Source organism: Protopterus annectens, chromosome 13.part0 (genome assembly GCF_019279795.1).
Source record: "Protopterus annectens isolate FY-2018-M chromosome 13.part0, PAN1.0, whole genome shotgun sequence".
Classification (NCBI taxonomy): domain Eukaryota; kingdom Metazoa; phylum Chordata; order Ceratodontiformes; family Protopteridae; genus Protopterus; species Protopterus annectens.
This window is the reverse complement of record NC_056747.1, coordinates 4,230,144-4,252,713: the sequence shown is the minus strand read 5'-3', so window position 1 is coordinate 4,252,713 and position 22,570 is coordinate 4,230,144. Positions and strand designations below refer to the sequence as shown.

The following is a 22,570-nucleotide window of genomic DNA, read 5'->3' as shown; positions in this document are numbered from 1 at the left end:
AGGTCACTGCACAGCACACAAATAAGGACATTAGGAATACCTCTAAGAACGGTTCCTGTTTACTGCAACGCACAGAAATACGGACATTAGGAATACCTATAACAGCGTGTCCTGGTCATTGCAATGCACACAAATAAGGACATTAGGAGTATCTGTAACAGTGGGTCCTGGTCATTGCAACACACACAAATAAGGACATTAGGAGTAGCTATAACAGATGGTCCTGGTCATTGCACGGCACATAAATAAGAACATTAGGAATACCTATAACAGAGGGTCCTGGTCATTGCAACGCACACAAATAAGGACATTAGGAGTACTTATAACGGAGGGTCCTGGTTATTGAAAGGCATACAAATAAGGACATTAGGAATACCTAAAACAGATGGTCCTGGTCATTGCACGGCACACAAATAAGGACATTAGGAGGACCTACAACAGGGGGTCCTGGTCATTGTAATGCACACAAATAAGGAGATTAGGAGTACCTATAACAGAGGGTCCTGGTCATTGCAACACACAAATAAGAACATTAGGAATACCTATACCAGAGGGTCCTGGTCATTGCAATGCACACAAATAAGGACATTAGTACTACCTATAACGGAGAGTTCTGGTCACTGAAATGCACACAAATAAGGACATTAGGAAAACCTATAAGAGAGGGTCGCGGTCACTGCAACGCACACAAATGCGGACATTAGGAGTACGTATAACAGAGGGTCCAGGTCATTGCACAGCACAAAAATAAGGATATTAGGAGTAATAACAGAGGGTCCTGGTCATTGCAACGCACAGAAATTATGAATCCCTCGAATAGAGGGTCCTGTTTATTGCAAAGCACACAAATAAGGACATTAGAAATACCTCTAAGAGAGGGTCCTGGTCATTGGAATGCACACAAATAAGGAATACCTATAACAGAGGGTCCTGGTCACTGCAAAGTACGCAAATAAGGACACTAGAGTACCTGTAGAAGAGGATCCTGATCATTGAAATGCAGACAAATAAGAACATTAAGAATACCTATAAGAGAGGGTCGTGGCCATTACACCACACAAAAATATGGACATTAGGAGTACCTGTAACAGAGGGTCCAGGTCACTGCACAGCACACAAATAAGGACATTAGGAATACCTGTAACAGAGGGTCCTGGTCATTGCAGTGCACACAAATAAGGACATTAGGAATACCTATAAGAGAGGGTCATAGTCATTGCAATGCACACAAATACGGACATTAGGAATACCTAAAATAGATGTCCTGGTTGTTGCAACGCACACAAATAAGGACATTAGGAATACCTCTAAGAGCGGGTCCTGTTTATTGCAATGCACACTAAAAAGGACATTAGGAATACCTAATACATAGGTTCCTGGTCATTTAAATGCAGACAAATAAGAACATTAGGAATACCTGTAAGAGAGGGTCGCGGACATTGCAACGCACACAAATATGGACATTAGCAATACCTATAACTCTGGGTCCTGGTCACTGAAATGCACACAAATAAGGACATTAGGAATACCTATAACAGAAGGTCCTGGTCATTGCGACGCACACAAATAAGGACATTAGGAATACCTAAAATAGAGGGTCCTGGTCACTGCAACGCACACAAATAAGGACATTAGGAATACCTATAACAGAGGGTCCTGGTCATTGCGACGCACACAAATAAGGACATTAGAAATAGCTATGAGACAGGGTCCTAGTCACAGCATGGCACAGAAATAAGGACATTAGGAGTACCTATAACAGTGGGTGCTGGTCACTGCGACGTGCACAAATAAGGACATTAGCAGTACCTATAACAGAGGGCCGTGGTCATTGCAATGCACACAAATAAGGACATTAGGAGTACGTATAACAGAGGGTGCTGGTCATTGCAACGCACACAAATAAGGACATTAGGAGTACGTATTACAGAGGGCCTGGTCATTGCAACGCACACAAATAAGGACATTAGGAATACCTATAAGAGAGGGTCCTGGTTACTGCATGGCACACAAATAAGGACATTAGGAGTACCTATAACAGGGGGTCCTGGTCATTGCAATGTACACAAATAAGGACATTAGAAGTACCTATAACAGAGGGTCCTGGTCACTGCAATGTACACAAATAAGGACATTAGGAGTACCTATAAGAGAGGGTCCTGGTCATTGCAACGCACACAAATAAGGACATTAGGAGTACCTATAACAGAGGGTCCTGGTCATTGCACACAAATAAGGACATTAGGAATACCTGTAACAGGGGGTCCTGGTCACTGCAATGTACACAAATAAGGACATTAGGAGTACCTATAAGAGAGGGTCATAGTCATTGCAATGCACACAAATACAGACATTAGGAATACCTAAAATAGAGGGTCCTGGACATTGCAACGCACACAAATAAGGACATTAGGAATACCTGTAACAGAGGGTCCTGGTCACTGCAATGTACACAAATAAGGACATTAGGAGTACCTATAAGAGAGGGTCATAGTCATTGCAATGCACACAAATACAGACATTAGGAATACCTAAAATAGAGGGTCCTGGACATTGCAACGCACACAAATAAGGACATTAGGAATACCTGTAAGAGAGGGTCACGGTCATTGCAACGCACACAAATATGGACATTAGCAATAGATATAACTCAGGGTCCTGGTCAATTAAACGCACACAAATAAGGACATTAGGAATACCTAAAAGAGAGGGTCGTGGTCATTGCAACGCACCCAAAAGTGAACATTAGGAATACCTAAAATAGAGGGTCCTGGTCATTTAAACGCACACAAATAAGGACATTAGGAATACCTGTAAGAGAGGGGTGTGGTCATTGCAACACACAAATATGGACATTAGTAATAGCTATAACTCAGGGTCCTGGTCATTGCAGCGCACACCAATAAGGACATTAGGAATACCTATAAGAGAGGGTCATAGTCATTGCAATGCACACAAATACGGACATTAGGAATACCTAAAATAGAGGCCTGGTTGTTGCAACGCACACAAATAAGGACATTAGGAATACCTCTAAGAGCGGGTCCTGTTTATTGCAATGCACACTAATAAGGACATTAGGAATACCTAATACATAGGGTCCTGGTCATTTAAATGCACACAAATAAGGACATTAGGAATACCTGTAAGAGAGGGTCACGGACATTGCAACGCACACAAATATGGACATTAGCAATACCTATAACTCTGGGTCCTAGTCACTGAAATGCACACAAATAAGGACATTAGGAATACCTATAAGAGAGCGTCGTGGTCATTGCAACGCACCCAAATGTGGACATTAGGAATACCTAAAATAGAGGGTCCTGGTTACTGCAACGCACACAAATAAGGACATTAGGATTACCTAAAACAGAGGGTCCTGGTCATTTAAACGCACACAAATAAGGACATTAGGAATACCTGTAAGAGAGGGTTGTGGTCATTGCAACACACAAATATGGACATTAGTAATAGCTATAACTCAGGCTCCTGGTCACTGCAGCACATACAAATAAGGACATTAGGAGTACCTATAACAGAGGGTCTTGTTTACTGCAACGCACACAAATAAGGACATTAGGAGTACCTACAACAGAGGGTCCTCGTCACTGCAACGCACACAAATAAGGACATTAGGAATACCTATAACAAAGGTCCTGGTCATTGGAACACCACAAATAAGGAATACCTATAACAGAGGGTCCTGGTCATTGCAACACACACAAATAAAGAAATTAGCAATACCTCTAACAGAGGGTCCTGGTCATTGCAACAGACATTAAGAGTACCTATAACAGAGGGTCCTGGTCATTGCAACGCACACAAATAAGGACATTAGCAATACCTCTAACAGAGGGTCCTGGTCATTGCAACGCACACAAATAAAGGACATTAGGAGTACCTATAACAGAGGGTCCTGGTCAATGCAACACACACAAATAAGGACATTAGGAGTACCTACAACAGAGGGTCCTGGTCACTACAACACAGACAAATAAGGACATTAGGAATCACTATAACAGAGGGTCTTGGTCATTGCACGGCCCATAAATAAGGACATTAGGAATGCATAAAACAGAGGGTCCTGGTCATTGCAACTTACACAAATAAGGACATTAGGAATACCTCTAACAGAGGGTCCTGGTCATTGCACGACACAAATAAGGACATTAGGAATACCTCTAACAGAGGGTCCTGGTCATTGCACGACACAAATAAGGACATTAGGAATACCTCTAACAGAGGGTCCTGGTCATTGCACGACACAAATAAGGACATTAGGAATACCTCTAACAGAGGGTCCTGGTCATTGCACGACACAAATAAGGACATTAGGAATACCTCTAACAGAGGATCCTGTTTGTTGTTGACAGTGTACAGAAAATCTCTTCCAGTTTGCAAAATAAGACTTCTTTTAGTAGTGCGTTTTCTGGCTGCCTGAAAAAACTCTAGGAATGACTTCAGAAAACTGGGGATGAAATGAATTAAAACCCTCTCACCTACAGAGTCAACTGTAGCATGAGAAAATGAGGGTGAATTAGAGAGCTATTTTCTTGTGTGAGAGGCTCCATCCTGTGGGGTAAAGTGATGACTGACCCTGGCCAGGTGAAAAAGAAAGGGGATAACTATGCTGTAGAGCCAAAAGGGGGTCACCAACAAGATTCTGGGTCTGTCCCACATGATCATGTATGGGACCCTTGGCAACAGAAGAAGAATGGCTACGCATCCCTTTCCAATAAAAAATACATGCTGTCCAATTTCCAAGCCAGAGGACTTGGTACTCTTAAACAGAACTTGGGAAATTGTCTGTTCAGATCTACTTGAGGAATACTACACTGATGGACAATGTCTAGGAAAACCTCCCTGTGAAGCATTCACATCGTAGGATCTGTGATGGACCTGCTGAGACAGTCTGCCACTAGGGAATATGAACCAATGAATGATGGTGAAATCCCAGGCAATGAAGACTAGTCTGAAGAGATGGTAAGACATTGTTCTCCCCTGCTTGTTCGTGTACCACACGACAGTGGTGTTGTATGTGAAAATTCCGATGGGACCTGGAATCCAAAGGGAATGCAGAGCATGAAGATCTAGAATAAGAGCTTTCATCTCCTTCATGCTGACACTGTCCTTTTCCTGTCAACGAGACTAGACATCCTGGATCCTAATTTTGTTGGATGAACCACCCTGAACCCAGATCTGAGGCATCTGTAAACAGCTCCTGAGTTGGAAAGAAAAACTGAAAAGGTAGGCTTAAATGCATTGAAATATGGTGGATCCACAAAAAAACACCTTCATAGGCAAGGCAAGAAAGGAATGTGAAAGTCTAGTGTGCAACAATGTTGCAGCAAACTAACTGTCTTGAGAAACCAATGAGAATTCTTCATATGGAATCTGACAAAAGGAATCATAGGAAAGGTGGAAGCCATGAACCACAGGGCTCTCAGAAACTCTCTTGCTGGCATCACTTGCAAAGGAAGAAGAGACTGAAAGAATGTTATCATTGACAGTACCTTGGGAGGAGAAAGAAAATTCATTATGGACAGGGTCTGAATCCTACATGCAAAGAAAAGATGGTCCTGTAAAGGGGTAAGAATGGACAGCTTGAGACTTAATGGGAAGCCCACTCTGCAGAGAAGAAGCTGGACATCTTGAGACTTAGTGGGAAGCCCACTCTGCAGAGAAGAAGCTGGACATCTTGAGACTTAGTGGGAAACCCATTCTGCAGAGAAGAAGCTGGACATCTTGAGACTTAGTGGGAAGCCCACTCTGCAGATAAGAAGCTAGGCATCTTGAAACTTAGTGGAAAGCCCACTCTGCGGAGAAGAAGCTGGACATCTTGAGACTTAGTGGGAAGCCCACTCTGCAGAGAAGAAGCTGGACATCTTGAGACTTAGTGGGAAGCCCACTCTGCAGAGAAGAAGCTGGACATCTTGAGACTTAGTGGGAAGCCCATTCTGCAGAGAAGAAGCTGGACATCTTGAGACTTGGTGGGAAGCCCACTCTGCAGAGAAGCAGCATGATACATTTGAGGTCCTGCAGAAGATGATGCTGAGAGGGGCGTGAATAAGGTCATTCAGACAAAAAAATCTGAACACCATAGAATCTGCAAATGACAATGACTGGGGTGAGACACTTTGTAAAAAACCCCAGTGTTGTAGAAAGACCATTAGGCAAAGCAGGGAACTGATAATGGGTGTGATGAAGGGAGATACTGCCATCACAGCTATCTGGAATTTTGTAAATAATTATATGTTATATGTGACTATCAACATGATATAGGTTTATACTAGGCTATCTGCCCCAAGGCATTTATAAGCCTAGCCCGAATTTTTGTGGCTTACGCCACCCCTTATATGAAAAAATACTGTACCCATTAGTTTGTTGTGCCTCTGTCCAGCAGTGACACAGAGATGATTCCCGGGGTAAACCTACGATCTCCCATCCACAAGTCCAGATTTCTCTTGAACAGAGCCAGCGAGGTGCTCTGCCTCACATGGACCGGGACTCTATTCCACAGCATAGGGAGTCTCTGAGTGATAAATCTATCCCTCCAGCACGTCCTATTTATATCCGTGCTAAGGTTTAAGTCGCTTGCTCTAGTGGTTTTGGTGGATTTGGATTTTTTGAGGTGGAGCATGTCCATTAATTCCGGGTTGGACATGGCCTTGTATGTCAGGCACATGTCACCTCTGAGCAGACGGTATGCGACTGAATAGAGCTGGAGTTTCTTCAATCTGGCAGCATATGACAGATTTTGGAGTCCCTTTATCCTTTTGGTGAGAAACTTTTGGGGTCTCTCCAATTGCTGCAGATGTCGGGCGAGATACATCCCGAATGGGGCATTGTACTCGAGCATTGGTCTGATAAGTGAAGAGTACAGGGGAACAATGACCTCACTAGATCTGGATGTGAATCCCTTCATGATCAGGTGGGCAATGTAGAAGATCTTTCTAACCACTTTAGCAACGTGAGTGTCAAAAGAAAGGCCACTGTCAACCTGGGTCCCCAGGTCCCTGATAACCTCTTCTGTGCTTAGTGGATTGCCACCTATATGGTAGCTTGGGGTTACCTTGTTTTTCCCGAAGGGTATGACTAAATTTTTTGGCGTTTAACTTCAGGCCATGGCTCTGGCACCAGCTATCTGTTTCCGTGAGTCCCTTCTGAAGGATATCCGTGTCCGATGCACTTTCCACTATGGCGCCCAGTTTGCAGTCGTCTGCAAACTTTGTCAGCCAAAGTCCTCCCATGTTGGCCTGTACTTCTGAGAAGTAGATGCCGAACAATAGGGGGCCAAGGACCGAGCCCTGTGGGACACCACATGCGACTGGCTTGGAGTCTGACATAGCGCCAGCAACTGTAACCCTGTGGGTTCTGTCCTTAAGCCAGTTTGCAACCCATCTTGTGACATATGGGTTTACATTTAAGCTGGTAAGTTTTTTTTACAATACCCGAGTGGGGTATTGTGTCGAAAGCCTTTGCAAGGTCAAGGTAGGCTGTATGGACTGCCTTTCCCTCATCAATGGCATTGGTGACTGTTTAGAAGAAGTCGACCAAGTTCAAAAGGCATGATCTTCCCTTGACGAAGCCAAACTGGGTCGGGTCCAATGTCTGCAAGTCCCCTATATATCTTTGTTTATGAGCTCCATTATGATCCTCTCAATAGCTTTGCAGACTAGACTTGTTAAGCTTATGGGGCGGTAATTACCAGGATCTGTAGAGGCACCGCCTTTGTGGAGTGGGACCACAGTTGCCGTACGCCACTCCTTGGGCACGTATCCTGTGGTAAGGCTGAGATTAAACAGCTGCCTTATGTGTGGGTTTAATTCCTCATTTAGCTCGTGAAGCACACAGCCGGGGACACCATCCGGTCCCATTGATGCTGTGTTTTTAGCTTTAGAGAGAGCAGCTTTCACCTGCGCATTTGAGATGTCTGGGAGGCTACACTCCGCTGGGATAGTTATCTCTCCTTTAGGGGGGGAGAGGGGGGTGAAGTTTGCACTGAACCTGTCTGCCAGTATGTCGGCAACATCTGTGGGTTCAGTGATTTTTGTATCATTTTGGACTAATTCTGAGCATATCTGGGAGTTTCCACCCAGGTTCCTAACATAGCTGAAAAAGGCCTTATGATTGTCCTTTGAATCCATGGCAATTTTTCTCTCAAAATTGGCCTTAGTTGATTTTATGAGTGCTCGTATTTTTTTACTAATAATGATCAGGGGTGACTTCCCTTTTATGGATTTTGTTCTACCATGTAATAGCTTTCTCCTCTTATTGCAAAAGTTTATTAATGGCTGGGGTCCACCAGACTGGACGTTTGCCCTTTGTGGAAAGAGTCTTGGTTTTTATTTGGGATTGCCTGATCCATGCAGTCCTGGAGGTGTTCATAGAAGGCATTTGTAAGGGCTTCAGCAGCTTGGGTTGTGGTTTCCACTGTCTCAGGGGCCTTGAAGGATACCACACCAGTCTTGAGTAGTGTGAAGTTTGCTTTAGAGAAGTTCTTCACTGTGGTCTTTTTTGTTTGGGGTGGGGGCGGGATGTGGATTTCCAGTGAGATTAGTTTATGATCAGATCTCACCAATAAGGGATATACTTCCGGTGTGGAGCATTTTGTCCCCATGTTTGTGGTAATGAGATCTAGTATATTTTCTCCTCTCGTGGGAACAGTGACTAGCTGTTCCATGGCATTTGAATTTATGAACTCCAGGAACCGTTGGGCTAGAAAGTTAGGGCTTGAGTAATGTTCCCAGTCTATATTCGGGTAGTTGAAGTCACCCAATATGATGGTGTTTGGAGATACATTTATACCCTCCAGTGTCTTCAGGAAGGCTGTGTGGGGTTCCTGAGTTTGAGAGGGTGGCCTGTAGCATGCTACAATTTGTAGAGCAGTTTTGCCTATGGTTAGTTGCACCTGGATGGTTTCCGAGCTTTGTGCGTTGCCACCAACCTGGAGGTGTGGGTATCCTTTATGAATATGGATACACCCCCCCTTTTGTGGTGTGGTCCGGGTTTTGGGGCAGGAACGCATGATATGAGGTAAAACCTAATAGTGCCGGGGTGCTCTCAGGAGCCTTGAACCAGGTTTCAGTTACAGCACAGACATCGATGTTCTCCATACTGAGAAGGGCCTCGAGTGCGTGCATTTTGAGATTTAGACTTCTGGCATTGAGCAGCATTACCCTCAGTTTCTTCCCATTTTTGTTTTCTAGGGTGGTAGGTTTAGAATTTGAGCCTTGCCTAAAAAAGGCACTATGGGGTGGCAAGAGCCTTAGCCAATATCCGGAATCCCAGGGGTGACAGGTGCAAGCCATCCCTTGCGAAGCAGCGTGGCTTGTCAAGCATGTCACCCCAGGCAGACAGACACTGGATCCCCTTTGAATGACATCAGACATTAAGCCAATTGTTAAAGCTGATCATCTTGTCTCTATATTGTGGCATCATTCTTGGTGAAGGAAGGATACTGCTCAGGGTTAGGGTCATACCTGCCTGGGCTACATAATCAGAGAGCTCCTCTATGTCTCTTTTCATGTAGTCCAGGGAGGTACGTCTCAGGTCGTTCACACCAGCATGGACAATGACTGTGTCATATTTGTACTTGCCGTGTAGTGACCAGTGCTTGTGTTATGTGGCGGATTCTAGCGCCCGATAGGCAGCTTACTGTGACCCTCTCCTTGTTCAGCCTGGTGAGTGGGACGTCAGTGTGTCTGACTATGGAGTCACCTATGACAAGTATGTTTGGTGTTGTATTTGGCTTTAAGGGCTGTGACTGCTTTGCACACTGCTTTTGTGGTTTATGTGTTGCTTGTGGGGTGTCTTGAGGTAGCAGTTGTTTGGGTGTCTGCTTTGGAGGCCTCTGCTGTTTAGGTAAATTTTACTCAGAGCCTCCGAGTATGTCTTTGTGTGTTTATGTGTTTGATTCAGTGGTGTGGTAGCATTATGTGAGGCTGGTTTTGTGGTGTGTGTAGTTGCCTTCTCCTCCTGTCTGGTCTTGCCAGTCCTGAGTTGAGAGAGCTCAGCCTCCAGTTTGGCTAAATAGCTGCATCTCTCGCAAGTATTTGTGTTATGTGGGAGGAGGAGGAGGGTTGTCTGTGTACATGAGGCAGTTATAACATTGCCTCAAGATTCCCAGATTCACCAGCTGGACAGGAGAGGAGATTGACATCTGACCTTTGGACATGCTAGAATAATATTGGGAATTCCTTAATAATTGAAAACAAGGGCCAGTGGGGAGTGAGGGTGTAGTGCTTTTAATTTTTAGTGCTGACGTATATAATTGCTTTAGTGAGCAAGTGCCAGGTAACTTGAGTGCAATGTGTTACAAGTAACTAAATGCAAAAATGACAAACAGTAACTTTCTTTCAAGTGAAACAAGGAAATAAGTACAGTTAGCAATGCAGATATCACTAGTGATCCACAGAACCGCTGAGAAGCCACGTATTAGGTGGAATTAGCTTCCAGGGAAATAACAAGCAAACAAACAACAAGCATATAAACAAAGCTAGATTCAGCAGGCCTGGATCTAGTCTGTGCTAGAGCAAACAAGGTGTACCAATTTCAGTAAGATACAGTTCAAATATTCAGGCACTATAAACCTTTAACCAGAAATTCCCAGCTCAGAAGGGCAGAGTCCAGCCTCTTCTCCCACAAGAGTGCAGACCACGAACCTTCTTAATGTAAAATAACTGGCCTGAAGCCCAAGTGCCTAAACCAGAACTAATACACTTGGACACTGGGCTCTCAATCAGCAGTTCCCAACTTAGAAGGATGAAAGCTATATATAAGATGCTTGTGTTACAACTGTATTAGAGCTGTATGTCATGTATATCAAACTGATTTGTACAGACACGTGTGTTGAAAAGGTATTTTGTAAAGTGTTTGTCTGCCATACTGGAAGAGAAAAGAAACGTGCATAAACTATTGTAACGGTTTTAACAGGAGGTTAACTTCAGTCCAGCAAACTTTAGTAAACAGCTGAAATTAAATTACTTTACAGGCTATGCAATAAAAGATGGTATCTTTCAGTTTTCAATGCAGCTACAGACACAGAGTCTGTGCTGAGACAATTTCTGTATTGTCTTTAGGGGGAACTAATTACTAGTCTTGAAAGCATGAAGGAATGCAACTGTTTTATGACTTCTAGCATCTGCCAAAGATCTGAGGTCTAATGTACTATTTTCACAAGTAGATGCTAAATACTGCCAGCTTCCAGCAGTGGGGGTTCCACCTGGGAACAAGAGTCAGGTGACAAGAAGTGATCTCATTCTGCAAGCTATCCCAACAGTAATATTTGAGATATTAATTTGAGAACTCTCTTAGAGAGACTGAGCATTCTGTGTTCTCTCTTGGACCGAACAATAACAAGACCCACTTACCACACATCTGCCTTGCTATGAGTAAGTAAGTCTAGGGAACAGTATAATTCTCAGATACAGTCAGGAATATAGTAAGGCTTATTTCAGATATTTTTCTTCATTTATTTGACTGTCCTGCAATACTGTTTTAAATATTTCCTGTGGTTTTGAACGCTGATGTTACTGTGAATATATATTTAGTATTGTCTTGTTCTTTTATTATGTATTATTAACTATATTTAAACTTTTCATTTTGGCTGATCTGTGTAGAAATATTTAAGTTTTCAGAGTACTTGCATATTTATTTGGTGACACTGTGTGGGTGACTCTTAATACCCTTACTCTTGGTCAAGCTACCACTTGTGCTAATATTAATATTACACAGTAAGATTGGACATCCTTTGTTAAGGTCCTTAAAGCAGATGATAAGGAGTGACTGGTGCCAGTAATAACTACTACCTTATGGTCTGGGCTGAAGAGGGAATAGCTAGTAAACCTGTGCCAGCCTTTCCCAGGTGAGTGCGTAAATCAAACCTCAAAGTGTGTGTGCGTGTGTGTGTGTGTGTGTGTGTGTGTGTGTGTCAGCCACCTGGGGAGGGACACGAAGCACTGGTTGGACACAGGTCGCTGGAGGTCTTGGCTTGGTTGAACTCTAGTGACCATTACTCTCCATGATGTCCAACTGGGTCAGTAGAAACTGCCTCAAACTGTGCATTAACCTGGTTACCAGTCATCTAATACTTAGTACAATATTCACCATGACTGTAACTCATAAGCCACCTAGGGCAGTAACAATACAGTAAAATATCTCTTCTTTCAGTGCAATAAATGTTGCAAATTCGTAAATTAACCATAGTGCAATACTCTAATGTTCACAGTGCAATACTCAAATTTCTCTTTCTGTGCAAGGATCAGTGTAATGTCTTAACCAAGTACCTGTGCAATACTAAAGTCTCATGCAAGTATGTGCTCAGTTCGAAAAGTGTTGAAATGTGTTTCTAAGTGCAATATTAGTCTGTCTACCTGCATGTCTCTGACATAATAGGTAGGTGCTAAATGTGTAAATGTCTGTGAAAACAGTCTATATGTTGTCTGCACATTGAGTCTGGAGACACGGAATTTTGTTCACTTTTTGCACTTGTGTAATGTCTGAATGACAATAAAGTTTACTCTGACTTTTTTGACTTTGAATAGCATACCCCATGTCACCTCAATGAGTTCATGGCAAAGGCTGCAGGCATCAGGACCAGATGGTCCAAGGGCTTTTTATTAGACCCTAAGCGACATCCAGTAGAGGTTGGGCAGCTGAAATCTTTAAACACATCTTTTTAGACTTCTTTTTAGAAAGTGGCTGAATGCCCGGGTGGGCGAATTGTAAAGCTATAGCTCTCAGAACCAATAGCTGAACACACTGGATTTCCAAATACAGTGACAGACAACAGATGAATGCACAGTGTTTTTGGTACAAAGGACTGCCAAATATTATAGTGTGTGTGATACTGGTCTGCACCTAGCAAAAAAGGCAACCAAACAAAGAGGGGGGAAAAGGATGAATCCTCAGTTAGGTACTTATCTACTTTAGGCTCGGTAGCTGAAATGCTGCAAACAACTTACAAACTGAATTCAAAACCAGAGTTAGGATTGGCAGCAAAGAAGTTGAAGATTTGATGAATACATGTCACTTATGTACCGTACGCCCTGGACGTAGAACATATATCTGACGTACAACGGCTAGAAGGACCCAAGGCTTTAGAGTGCAGGCCGAATGTATGGCTATCCTTGGAAGACATCCCTTTTGCTAGGAATAATGCAACAGTGATAAGGAAGGACATCTATCTGGATATGTTAGCAAACAAAGTGTGCCCATTGTCTTAGAGACACCATTCTGTTTTTGATTTGCACTGCAGTATCTATTGTCTAGTGTTTGACACAACTTCCAAATTCTGGCAATGAATCTTTTAATGTCTAACTGGAACTTTTCTCTCTCTCTCTGATTTTTTCAATGAAAATGTGTTCTGCCCAGTGTCAGAACTTCTTGGCTAACAAATGGAAACAAGCAAATTAAAGAAATGCAAGAAAGCAAATTGCAGTGATATGGAAAAAGCTTTGCTGGCAGTGTCCCTGTTGATGTTTGGTAGGGGCTTCCCAAACTACAAACCTTAACTCTACAAAGTGAGAAACAAACCATACACCTAGCTATCAAAGCAAAACTTAACTCTCTCACAGGGGCTGGAATATACACTTGCAGCCGAACTGCACATTGGGGGTGGATTCACATGTAATGGCAAATTCATAACGGAGCTTCCCCTCTCAGCATCACCAGGGAGAGGCTGTGATCTCCCTCCTTCAATTACATTCGAACTCTGAGGTCACCACTGTCATACACACAAGACACATTCATATCCTCAGTACACAAGCACATCACCTTTTGCATACACTACACACACCACACCAATGCAAACACTCAGTTCACAGACAGTACATTTGCATTCTATCAAAAGTTAATTTCTTAAATCAGTGATTAGAAAGTAAATAAACATTAAGTATGGAAGGACACTCACTCACTAATAAACCAGAAGTTTCAGAACTACTTTCACATCTAAGCTCTAAACAAAAAAACACTTTGGTTCAGTAAAATATGAAAAATTACAAGCCAGACTACAGTCACATTTTTTACTCACCACTGTTATGTAGGAATCGTCAGCAAGAAGAGTGTAATTAGACATGGGCTGGAAAAAATACATTCATATAAATGTCAGTGAGTACAGGAAAAAACAAAGTTCAAAACATTCATATATCAAACGGATGTTAAAGTAAAAGGTTGAAACATTCTAATACATATCATCATATCATGCTGAAACTTCAAATCGTGGTTAGTCATTGACAGAAAGCATTAAAGGACTACTCTGTACTGAGACTATAACACATCAGAAAATTTGGGAACAACACTAGAAACAGAAACCTGAATTTCTAGATTGCAATTGTAAAACAGGAGATGAGAGACGAGCAATGCAACACTCTATACCATACATCTCAACTGTCTCAGATCTTCATGGAAGTCCCTGATTACAAGTCAAATGTTATCTTTGCTCCCCTTAATCCTTCCTAAACTGGTTATTTTTTGAGAAAAGGTGGTGAATTAAACTTAATAAATAATTACAATATTTAGAATTTTTTTACTTCAAAATATGTATATAAACTCACATACTCTTATTCTGTCAATTCATCAAGTTAATAGTACTAATATTTTAAAAATGTCCCCGATTACTTCAGGATCTGCCCTAATTCAGTTGAGATTTGTCCCTGATTTGTTGCGAACTATGCCCTAAACAAACTCAGAATTAAAGAATGCACATGCCACAGCCATCTTTCATTACATATTTAACAATCATTGCAGACACGTAGGTAAGATATTCTTATTCACAACAATATTACTGCTCCTAACATGCTGGAAATGGATCTACAAGGAAAATAAAGCTGTTTTATAACATCTATTAAAAGCCTAGTGGCATTTTTCTTGGAGAGGAACTTAATATTTTCATCTGCCAACTCGTTCCATCCCTGCTCTTCCTCTTCACCTCAGCCGCAGACCTAACTGTTAGGATCAAAGATGCTCAGAAAATTCGCACTAAATTCCTCAAACTGCACCTACAGCTGTTGTGAAACTCCAACTGTCACGGTATACACATATAAGAATGCAATGTATTGGACTTTACTGTATGTGGAGCTTTACTCCCCGGGCATCCACTGAGCCCAATCAGACCACCCCAGTAAACAAATATCAAACAAATAAATAAAATAAGATGATTATCAACTTGGATTTAGGATACAAAGGGATGAGGGTATTCTCAGACAGTCCCTCTATGATACCCCCCCTACACATTTGACTTCATCAGTCCAGCACCTCAGTGGTTAATTGGCAGAAAGCCACACTGGACATTGGAGGACACAAATGAGAACAATGAACGTGCCCTCAGTTTCGAAACAATGAACGTGCCCTCAGATTTGAAACAATGAACATGCCCTCAGATTCGAAACAATGAACGTGCTCTCAGTTTCGAACGGAAGATGTTTGACTTAATACAGCTGGATAGATGTATTAAGGTCAATGAAAACAATATATTATAGAAAGTAAATATAGACCAGAGCAATCAAGATTATTAGAAGAAATTCATAGAACAGAAGCAAATAGGATACATTTCTGTACAGCTAAATTAACAGATAAAACTGTTAACACAAAAATATAGAGCAATGACAAAGGAAAGGAAGAATTAAAATGCCACCACTGAAGCAATGAACAGAGAAAACTATAAACCAAGACAAGAAGTGTCACTATTAGAAGAGTACAGAAAAGGGAACAGATCAGCAAAAATACTTAGAACAACAGATATGGTAAAAGCAATGCATAGTATCAGAACAGCAATGCATAGTATCAGAACAGACCAGAACCAATCAAACACTACGGCAAATAGATATCACTACAGGCAAAAAACTTACAAGATATGCAGATAAATATAAAGGAAAAACATGTAATAAGCAACTCATCAATGACCTAAAAATGTTTTACACAGAAGTGGGAAACAAAGCAAAACAAATAGAAACCCATTCTGGACAAAATATTTATGAATATCCTCTGGAACATGACAGAGTTGCTGAATAGACAGAAACATTAAAAGAAACAGTAAGGAATTCAAATGTAGAGGATATAAATTGGAATGAAATAATGGCCACAGAAATTGAAACAAAATTAAGTATAGCTCCTAAATGGAAAATGAGCCCAGATGCTGTACTTAACTTTTAGCTAAAAGTAGTAACGTCTTTAAACAAAGATTTAGCCTTGAGAAAGAATTACTTTTACATGCATTCCAAACAGACACCAACCTGGTTAACAACAGTTAAAACAATACTCGTCCCTATGAGTGAGCCTGTAAGCCATTCTAAAAACTACAGACCAACAACTTGCTTTCTGACTATGTACAATAAAGCAATAAAACAAACAAATGTGACTAAAACTCACTAAGGAATACTTCAGAAGACTACAACTAATATTGAAAACAACATTGACGTCTAGGAATAAAGTCCGAGCTACATTCCAGTTTGCTCTTCCTGTTTTAACTTACTGTTTGGGTATGACTGACTGACTTCCAAATGATATTGGATCAGTTGGACAGGAAAACAATAAAAATGCTTCACGATTCTCAAATAATACATAAAAATCAGTGTATACCAAGACTACACATTCCTTGCTCTGAAGAGGCATGGGCGTCCTTGAAACTGATTACATGGATAGACCTGTAGTTGTGGGACTGCATATATATCTGCTGACTTCATCAGATCAAGTCATAGTGAAAGTTTTACAACACGAGGACAGGAAGTCTAAGATGACCTCTCTGCTCATTTTAGCAGAAGCATTCAGGTGGTATGTGGGAATCGAAATCAAACCAGAAGTAGACAAAAATCAGTAAATGAATGTGCCAAAAAACAACAGAAAGATATAAGGAGAAGTATTAGATAAGACATGTATAAGAGGAATAAAACATCATCATATTGATCAGGATTTGGCACAGGAATGGTTGAAATAAAACAAGTGAAATGCTAATAATGGCAGCCAGGGATAGCAGACTATGTAAACATTGGTATACCAGGTCCATTGAACATGTTGGAGAGACAGACAAATGCAAGTTCTGTAAAAAAGAACTGCAAACAGTCATACTTGTTGCTGGGTGTGATACAAGATTACACTTTAAGACGCAATTATATGACAAGACAGCTGCACTGGGAATTGAGCAAACACTACAATATTGAAGTAGCTTCAAACATGAACCACAAAGTATTATACAGAATGATGAATGGTACATGACGTGATCAACAATTACCAACAGTTCAAAAAGAAAACCATAAAGAGTAGTCCATGAAAAATGCAAACGTAGCACTGATCACTAAAAAAAGGTATTGTGTGTGGCAAAGATGAGTGCACCTCTAGAAGCGATACAGTGTGCGAGTGTGTATGTATTTGTGTGTGTGCGAGAAAGAGAGTGTGTGTGTCTGTGTGAGTTACAAATCTGACTACAGCTGTAGTAGTGGTACGGTGTGGGTAGCAAAGCTAAGTACAGTTGTAGTAGTGGTACAGTGTGTATAGCAAAGATGAGTACAGCTGTAGTGGTGCTACAGTGTATATAGCAAAGCTGAGTACAGCTGTAGTAGTGCTACAGTGTGCGTAGCAAAGATAAGCACAGCTGTAGTAGTGCTACAGTGTGCGTAGCAAAGATGAGCACAGCTGTAGTAGTGCTACAGTGTGCGTAGCAAAGCTGAGTACATCTGTAGTAGTGCTACAGTGTGTGTAGTAAACCTGAGTACATCTGTAGTAGCGCTACAGTGTGTGTAGTAAACCTGAGTACATCTGTAGTAGCGCTACAGTGTGTGTAGCAAACCTGAGTACAACTGCAGTAGTGGTACAGTGTGCGTAGCAAAGCTAAGTATAGCTGTAGTGGTGGTACGGTGTGTGTTGCAAAGCTGAGAACAGCTGTAGTGGTGGTACGGTGTGTGTTGCAAAGCTGAGTACAGCTGTAGTGGAACGGTGTGTGTAGTAAAGCAGTATACAGCTGGAGAAGTGATACAGTGTGTGTTGTAAAGCTGAGTACATCTGTTGTAGTGGTACAGTGTGTGTAGCAAAACTGAGTACAGCTATAGTAGTGGTATGGTGTGTGCTGCAAAGCTCAGCACAGCTGTAGTAGTAGTACAGTCTATGCAGCAAAGCTGACAGCTGTGGTAATGTGTGCAGCAAAGCTGAGTACAGCTGTAATAGTGGTACGATGTGTGTCGCAAAGTTGACTATAGCTGTAGTACAGGTGCAGTGTGTATGTAGCAAAGCTGAGTACAACTGTAGTAGTGGTAATGAATGCAGCAAAGCTGAGTACAGCTGTAGTAGTGGTACAGTGTATGTAGCAAAGCTGGGTACAGCTGTAGTAGTGGTACAGTGTGTGCAGCAACGCTGGGTACAGCTGTAGTAGTGGTACAGTGTGTGTAGCAAAGCTGGGTACAGCTGTAGTAGTGGTGCAGTGTGTGTAGCAAAGCTGAGTACAGCTGTAGTGGTAGTACAGTGCATAGCAAAGCTGAGTACAGCTGTAGTAGTCGTATGGTGTCTGCAGTACAGTACAGTGCAGCTGTCGTAGTGATACGGTGTGTGTAGTACAGCAGAGAACAGGTGTAGTAGTGGTACAGTGTGTGTAGCAAAGCTGGGTACAGCTGTAGTAGTGGTACAGTTTGTGTAGCAAAGTTGAGTACAGCTGTAGTGGTAGTACAGTGCATAGCAAAGCTGAGTACAGCTGTAGTAGTCGTACAGTGTCTGCAGTACAGCTGTAGTAGTGATACGGTGTGTGTAGTATAGCAGAGAACAGCTGTAGTAGTGGTACAGTGTGTGTAGCAAAGCTGGGTACAGCTGTAGTACTGGTACAGTTTGTGTAGCAAAGCTGAGTACAGCTGTAGTGGTAGTACAGTGCATAGCAAAGCTGAGTACAGCTGTAGTGGTAGTACAGTGCATAGCAAAGCTGTAGTGGTAGTACAGTGTATAGCAAAGCTGAGTACAGCTGTAGTGGTGGTACAGTTTGTGTAGCAAAGCTGAGTACATCTGTAGTAATGCTACAGTGTGTGTAGTAAAGCTGAGTACAACTGTAGTGCTACGGTGTGCGTAGCAAAGCTAAGTATAGCTGTAGTGGTGGTATGGTGTGTGCTGCAAAGCTGAGTACAGCTGTAGTAGTGGAACGGTGTGGGTAGTAAAGCAGTGTACACCTGTAGTAGAGGTATGGGGTGTGCTGCAAAGCTCAGCACAGCTGAAGTAGTGGTACAGTCTATGCAGCAAAGCTGACAGCTGTAGTAGTAGTAACGCAGATATACATTTTGAGCCTCAAGAGCAGGAATACACTCAAGCAAATCTGCAGTCTGCAGCTACCACTCCACCCATACAGTACAAGAAGAAATCAGTTCTACAAAACTAATCAAAGATATACATTTTGTGCCTCAAGAGCAGGGTCAGTCCACCCAGGCATTCTACTTGTATGTTTTATGAGTGTGAAGCTATAACACTAGCAGTATTCCTTAGTAGTTCTCAGCGTGTTAATAAAACTAACTGTTGTAGCCTTGTGTCCTCCCCCCAGCTAGTGCAGTAATCCTAACTGTCCAATAGACAGTATACATTTTATTCAGATCCCTGTGACTAAATTAACCATCAAGCAGCCCTCTCAGTGCTTTCTGCCTTAGTTTGTATCACTTGGAAGCCCACCTGTTTACTTGCATCTCTATACATTCCCCTTCATTACTAATGTATCTCCCTACTCTAATCTGTGCACAAACTGGTTACTAATCAGCAAGTCAACGTGAAGACACACTCTCAACCTTAATAAACTTTGCTGTCTCTTCTTTCCTTCACTTTACAGGTAGTTTGAATTATTACTTACCCCCTCTGAGGCCTTCACTGATTTCCACTGATTGCCTCTCTTATTTCTTTGCATTCCACCTGGTTTACACCCCTTGTGCTATCTCCCTCCCCCAATACTAAGTCTATATTAGAATCCTGCTGAGCATGGAGCCATCTTTAAATTTCTAGTCTCCCACCAGGACACACGTGCTCTTCAGCAATTGCATTCTGCTTGCTGGTAAGCCATTAGACCTCAGGAATTTGTTTAAAGTGTTCAGATTTGTAAAGTAATACTTACCTTTTACTCTCGTCTTGGTAGGCTCTGCCCCGCTCCGTTCACCCTCGCCAACGCTTGGGCTCTCTCCGCTCCCCTGCCCTGCCCCCTATTCCATCCCGCCCCCACTACCTCTACATTTATAGGAATTACAGTCACACCTTCACATCACTTCCACCAATCACAGCTCCTCAAGTCAGATCACATTATACCACACCAACTTGCTCCACACAAAATACTCCCAATCATCTCATTCCCACTAGGCATTTTTTACATCACCCACACTACTTACCCATCCAAATATAATGCAACCCTATAATTCCTATTCAGACCCCCACCTAGAACCAACTTAAACTTTATAACCATGACTATCACACAACTAAGTCTAGTCTGTCTTCTCATAATTCTTTATAACACCACAAGTTATCACTCTAGCAATATCCCTAAACTTAGTAGCACAACACTACATTATGCACTCTCATATACAGACACCGCACATTATATCTGCCCACAATTGTTCAAGAACTACATAACGGACCAATTCAGAACTAAACACATATGCTCTCATTCCTACTTCAAAAAAACACAATACTTTCTCACACTCCTCACCAAATTCCAGCATCTGTATGTATCACCATTTTAACACCAGGCTCACCATAAGTGGGGATATCCACCCCAACCCAGGCCCAAATCCATCCTGTCCAACATAAACTGGTCCAACACAAATGTCACAATATAACACCCCCACTATCTTCATCCCTGGGCAAATCAACAGCAGCAGCAAAACCAACCATCTTTTAATGCTAAATATTAATATTAGAAGTATCAAAAATAAAATACCTGAACTCCAGGCCATAATAGCACACTACTTCCCAAACATAGTTGCTTTAACAGAAACCTGGCTAAATAAAAACATAGCTAACTCAGAAGTTCTCCCTACTGGCTACAATATCATTAGACAAGACAGGCCACTTCGTAAAGGGGGTGGAACTGCCTTACTGTACAAGTCCAACGTAACTGTACGTCAATTACCAAACTCCTACCCCTCCCCCAATAATTGGGACATACTTATCTCACAACTTCAACTTCACCCTAAAAACGTCATCACCACAATTGTGATCTATATTCTACCTGGTAATATACCTGCTAGCCTTGAAGACTTCTTACCCTGGTGTTCTTCCACATACTCACAAGAAACTCTTATTCTGGGGGATTTCAACCTAGATTGGTTCACTTGCATATCAGAACCACCAAGTAATCTACTAAATCTCCATGGTTACCAGCAGCTAGTCCAAATTCCAACTAGATGTGACAAAAAAAAATTTAAAAGGGAATCCATCCTTGACTGGCTCCTAACTAACAACCCCACAATGTACCCCCATGCAGGCAGTCTCCCAGACACCTTAAGTGACCACAACATAATATAGTTTATAAGTAGTAGAACAAGCATATGCAAAACCACTAACTATATATCCACTAGAAACACAAAAAAAATTCTCTCCTGAGGTCCTCAACACTTTACTCTGTAACTGTGACTGGACCCCCATAAAAACCCTCCCACTTGACCAGGCTGTAGCATATTTCACCAAAACAATTCTACAACACCTAGACACTGTCACTCCATTGTGCAAAATCAAGGTATAGAACCTCTACAAATCTCTGGCTTAGTAAAGAAACCAAACAAATCCTCAAGTCCAGAGACACTGCCTGGCTTTACTATAAAAAAAACAAAAACAAAAAGCCTAAGTACCAAGAACTGCGCAACCATGCAAAAAATGCATTAGGCTGGACAAAAAAATCCTACTACACGACATTACAAAGTAAATACCAACACAACCCCCCAAAATTTTGGAAAAATGTAAACCAGCTACTAAAATCCACCCAAAAGGCTACCCCCAAACCAACCACCCCTGACACTAAAGTCCCCATTGAAACACAATTCAACTCCCACTTTGTGAACTCAATTCTATCCTAAGTATCACAGGACAGTTCCTACTTCACTACCCCCCCCCAACTCAAATAACACTGAAACAAGACTTACTCTCAAAACAGCTTTCACCACTTCAATCAAAAGCAGACCACTCAACTAGCATTCACTGACGTTGAAAACTACCTCACCAAAGCCCAACTTATCCTCAATCCAAAGAAAACTCCGCTTATGATTACAACCAGTTCTAACAAAAACACTGATAAGAGTCAATTAACTACTCCACTAATGCTACTCCAATCGCTCCAGTGGCACAGTAAGCTATTGGGAATAAACATAGACTACCAACTAAAATTTGATAGTCATCTCAACTTAACTATTAAAAAAGTAAATGCCAAACTGGGATCACTCTACCGTATCAAACCATTTCTTACCAACAACACAAGATCAGCCATTGCTCGCTCCCAACTTCTATCCACCCTACTCTATGCATCTCCCATTCGGACTAATCTCAACAAAACTGAACTAAGCAAAACGGAAGCCTGCTATAACAGAATTTCCCGCTTTGCTGCAAATTGCTCATATAGAACTCATCACTGTAC

At 41.9% G+C, this 22,570-nt stretch overlaps 1 protein-coding gene across 1 annotated transcript in view; it reads right to left on the bottom strand.

The window, feature by feature from the left end:
• The window catches only part of AP3D1 (adaptor related protein complex 3 subunit delta 1), a 3,080,434-nt gene that overhangs the window by 619,280 nt on the left and 2,438,584 nt on the right, over positions 1-22,570 (bottom strand). Inside the window, exon 30 of the mRNA XM_044055492.1 lies at positions 14,036-14,083. Coding sequence (XP_043911427.1) covers positions 14,036-14,083 — 48 coding nt within the window. The remainder of the gene's footprint in view (positions 1-14,035; positions 14,084-22,570) is intronic.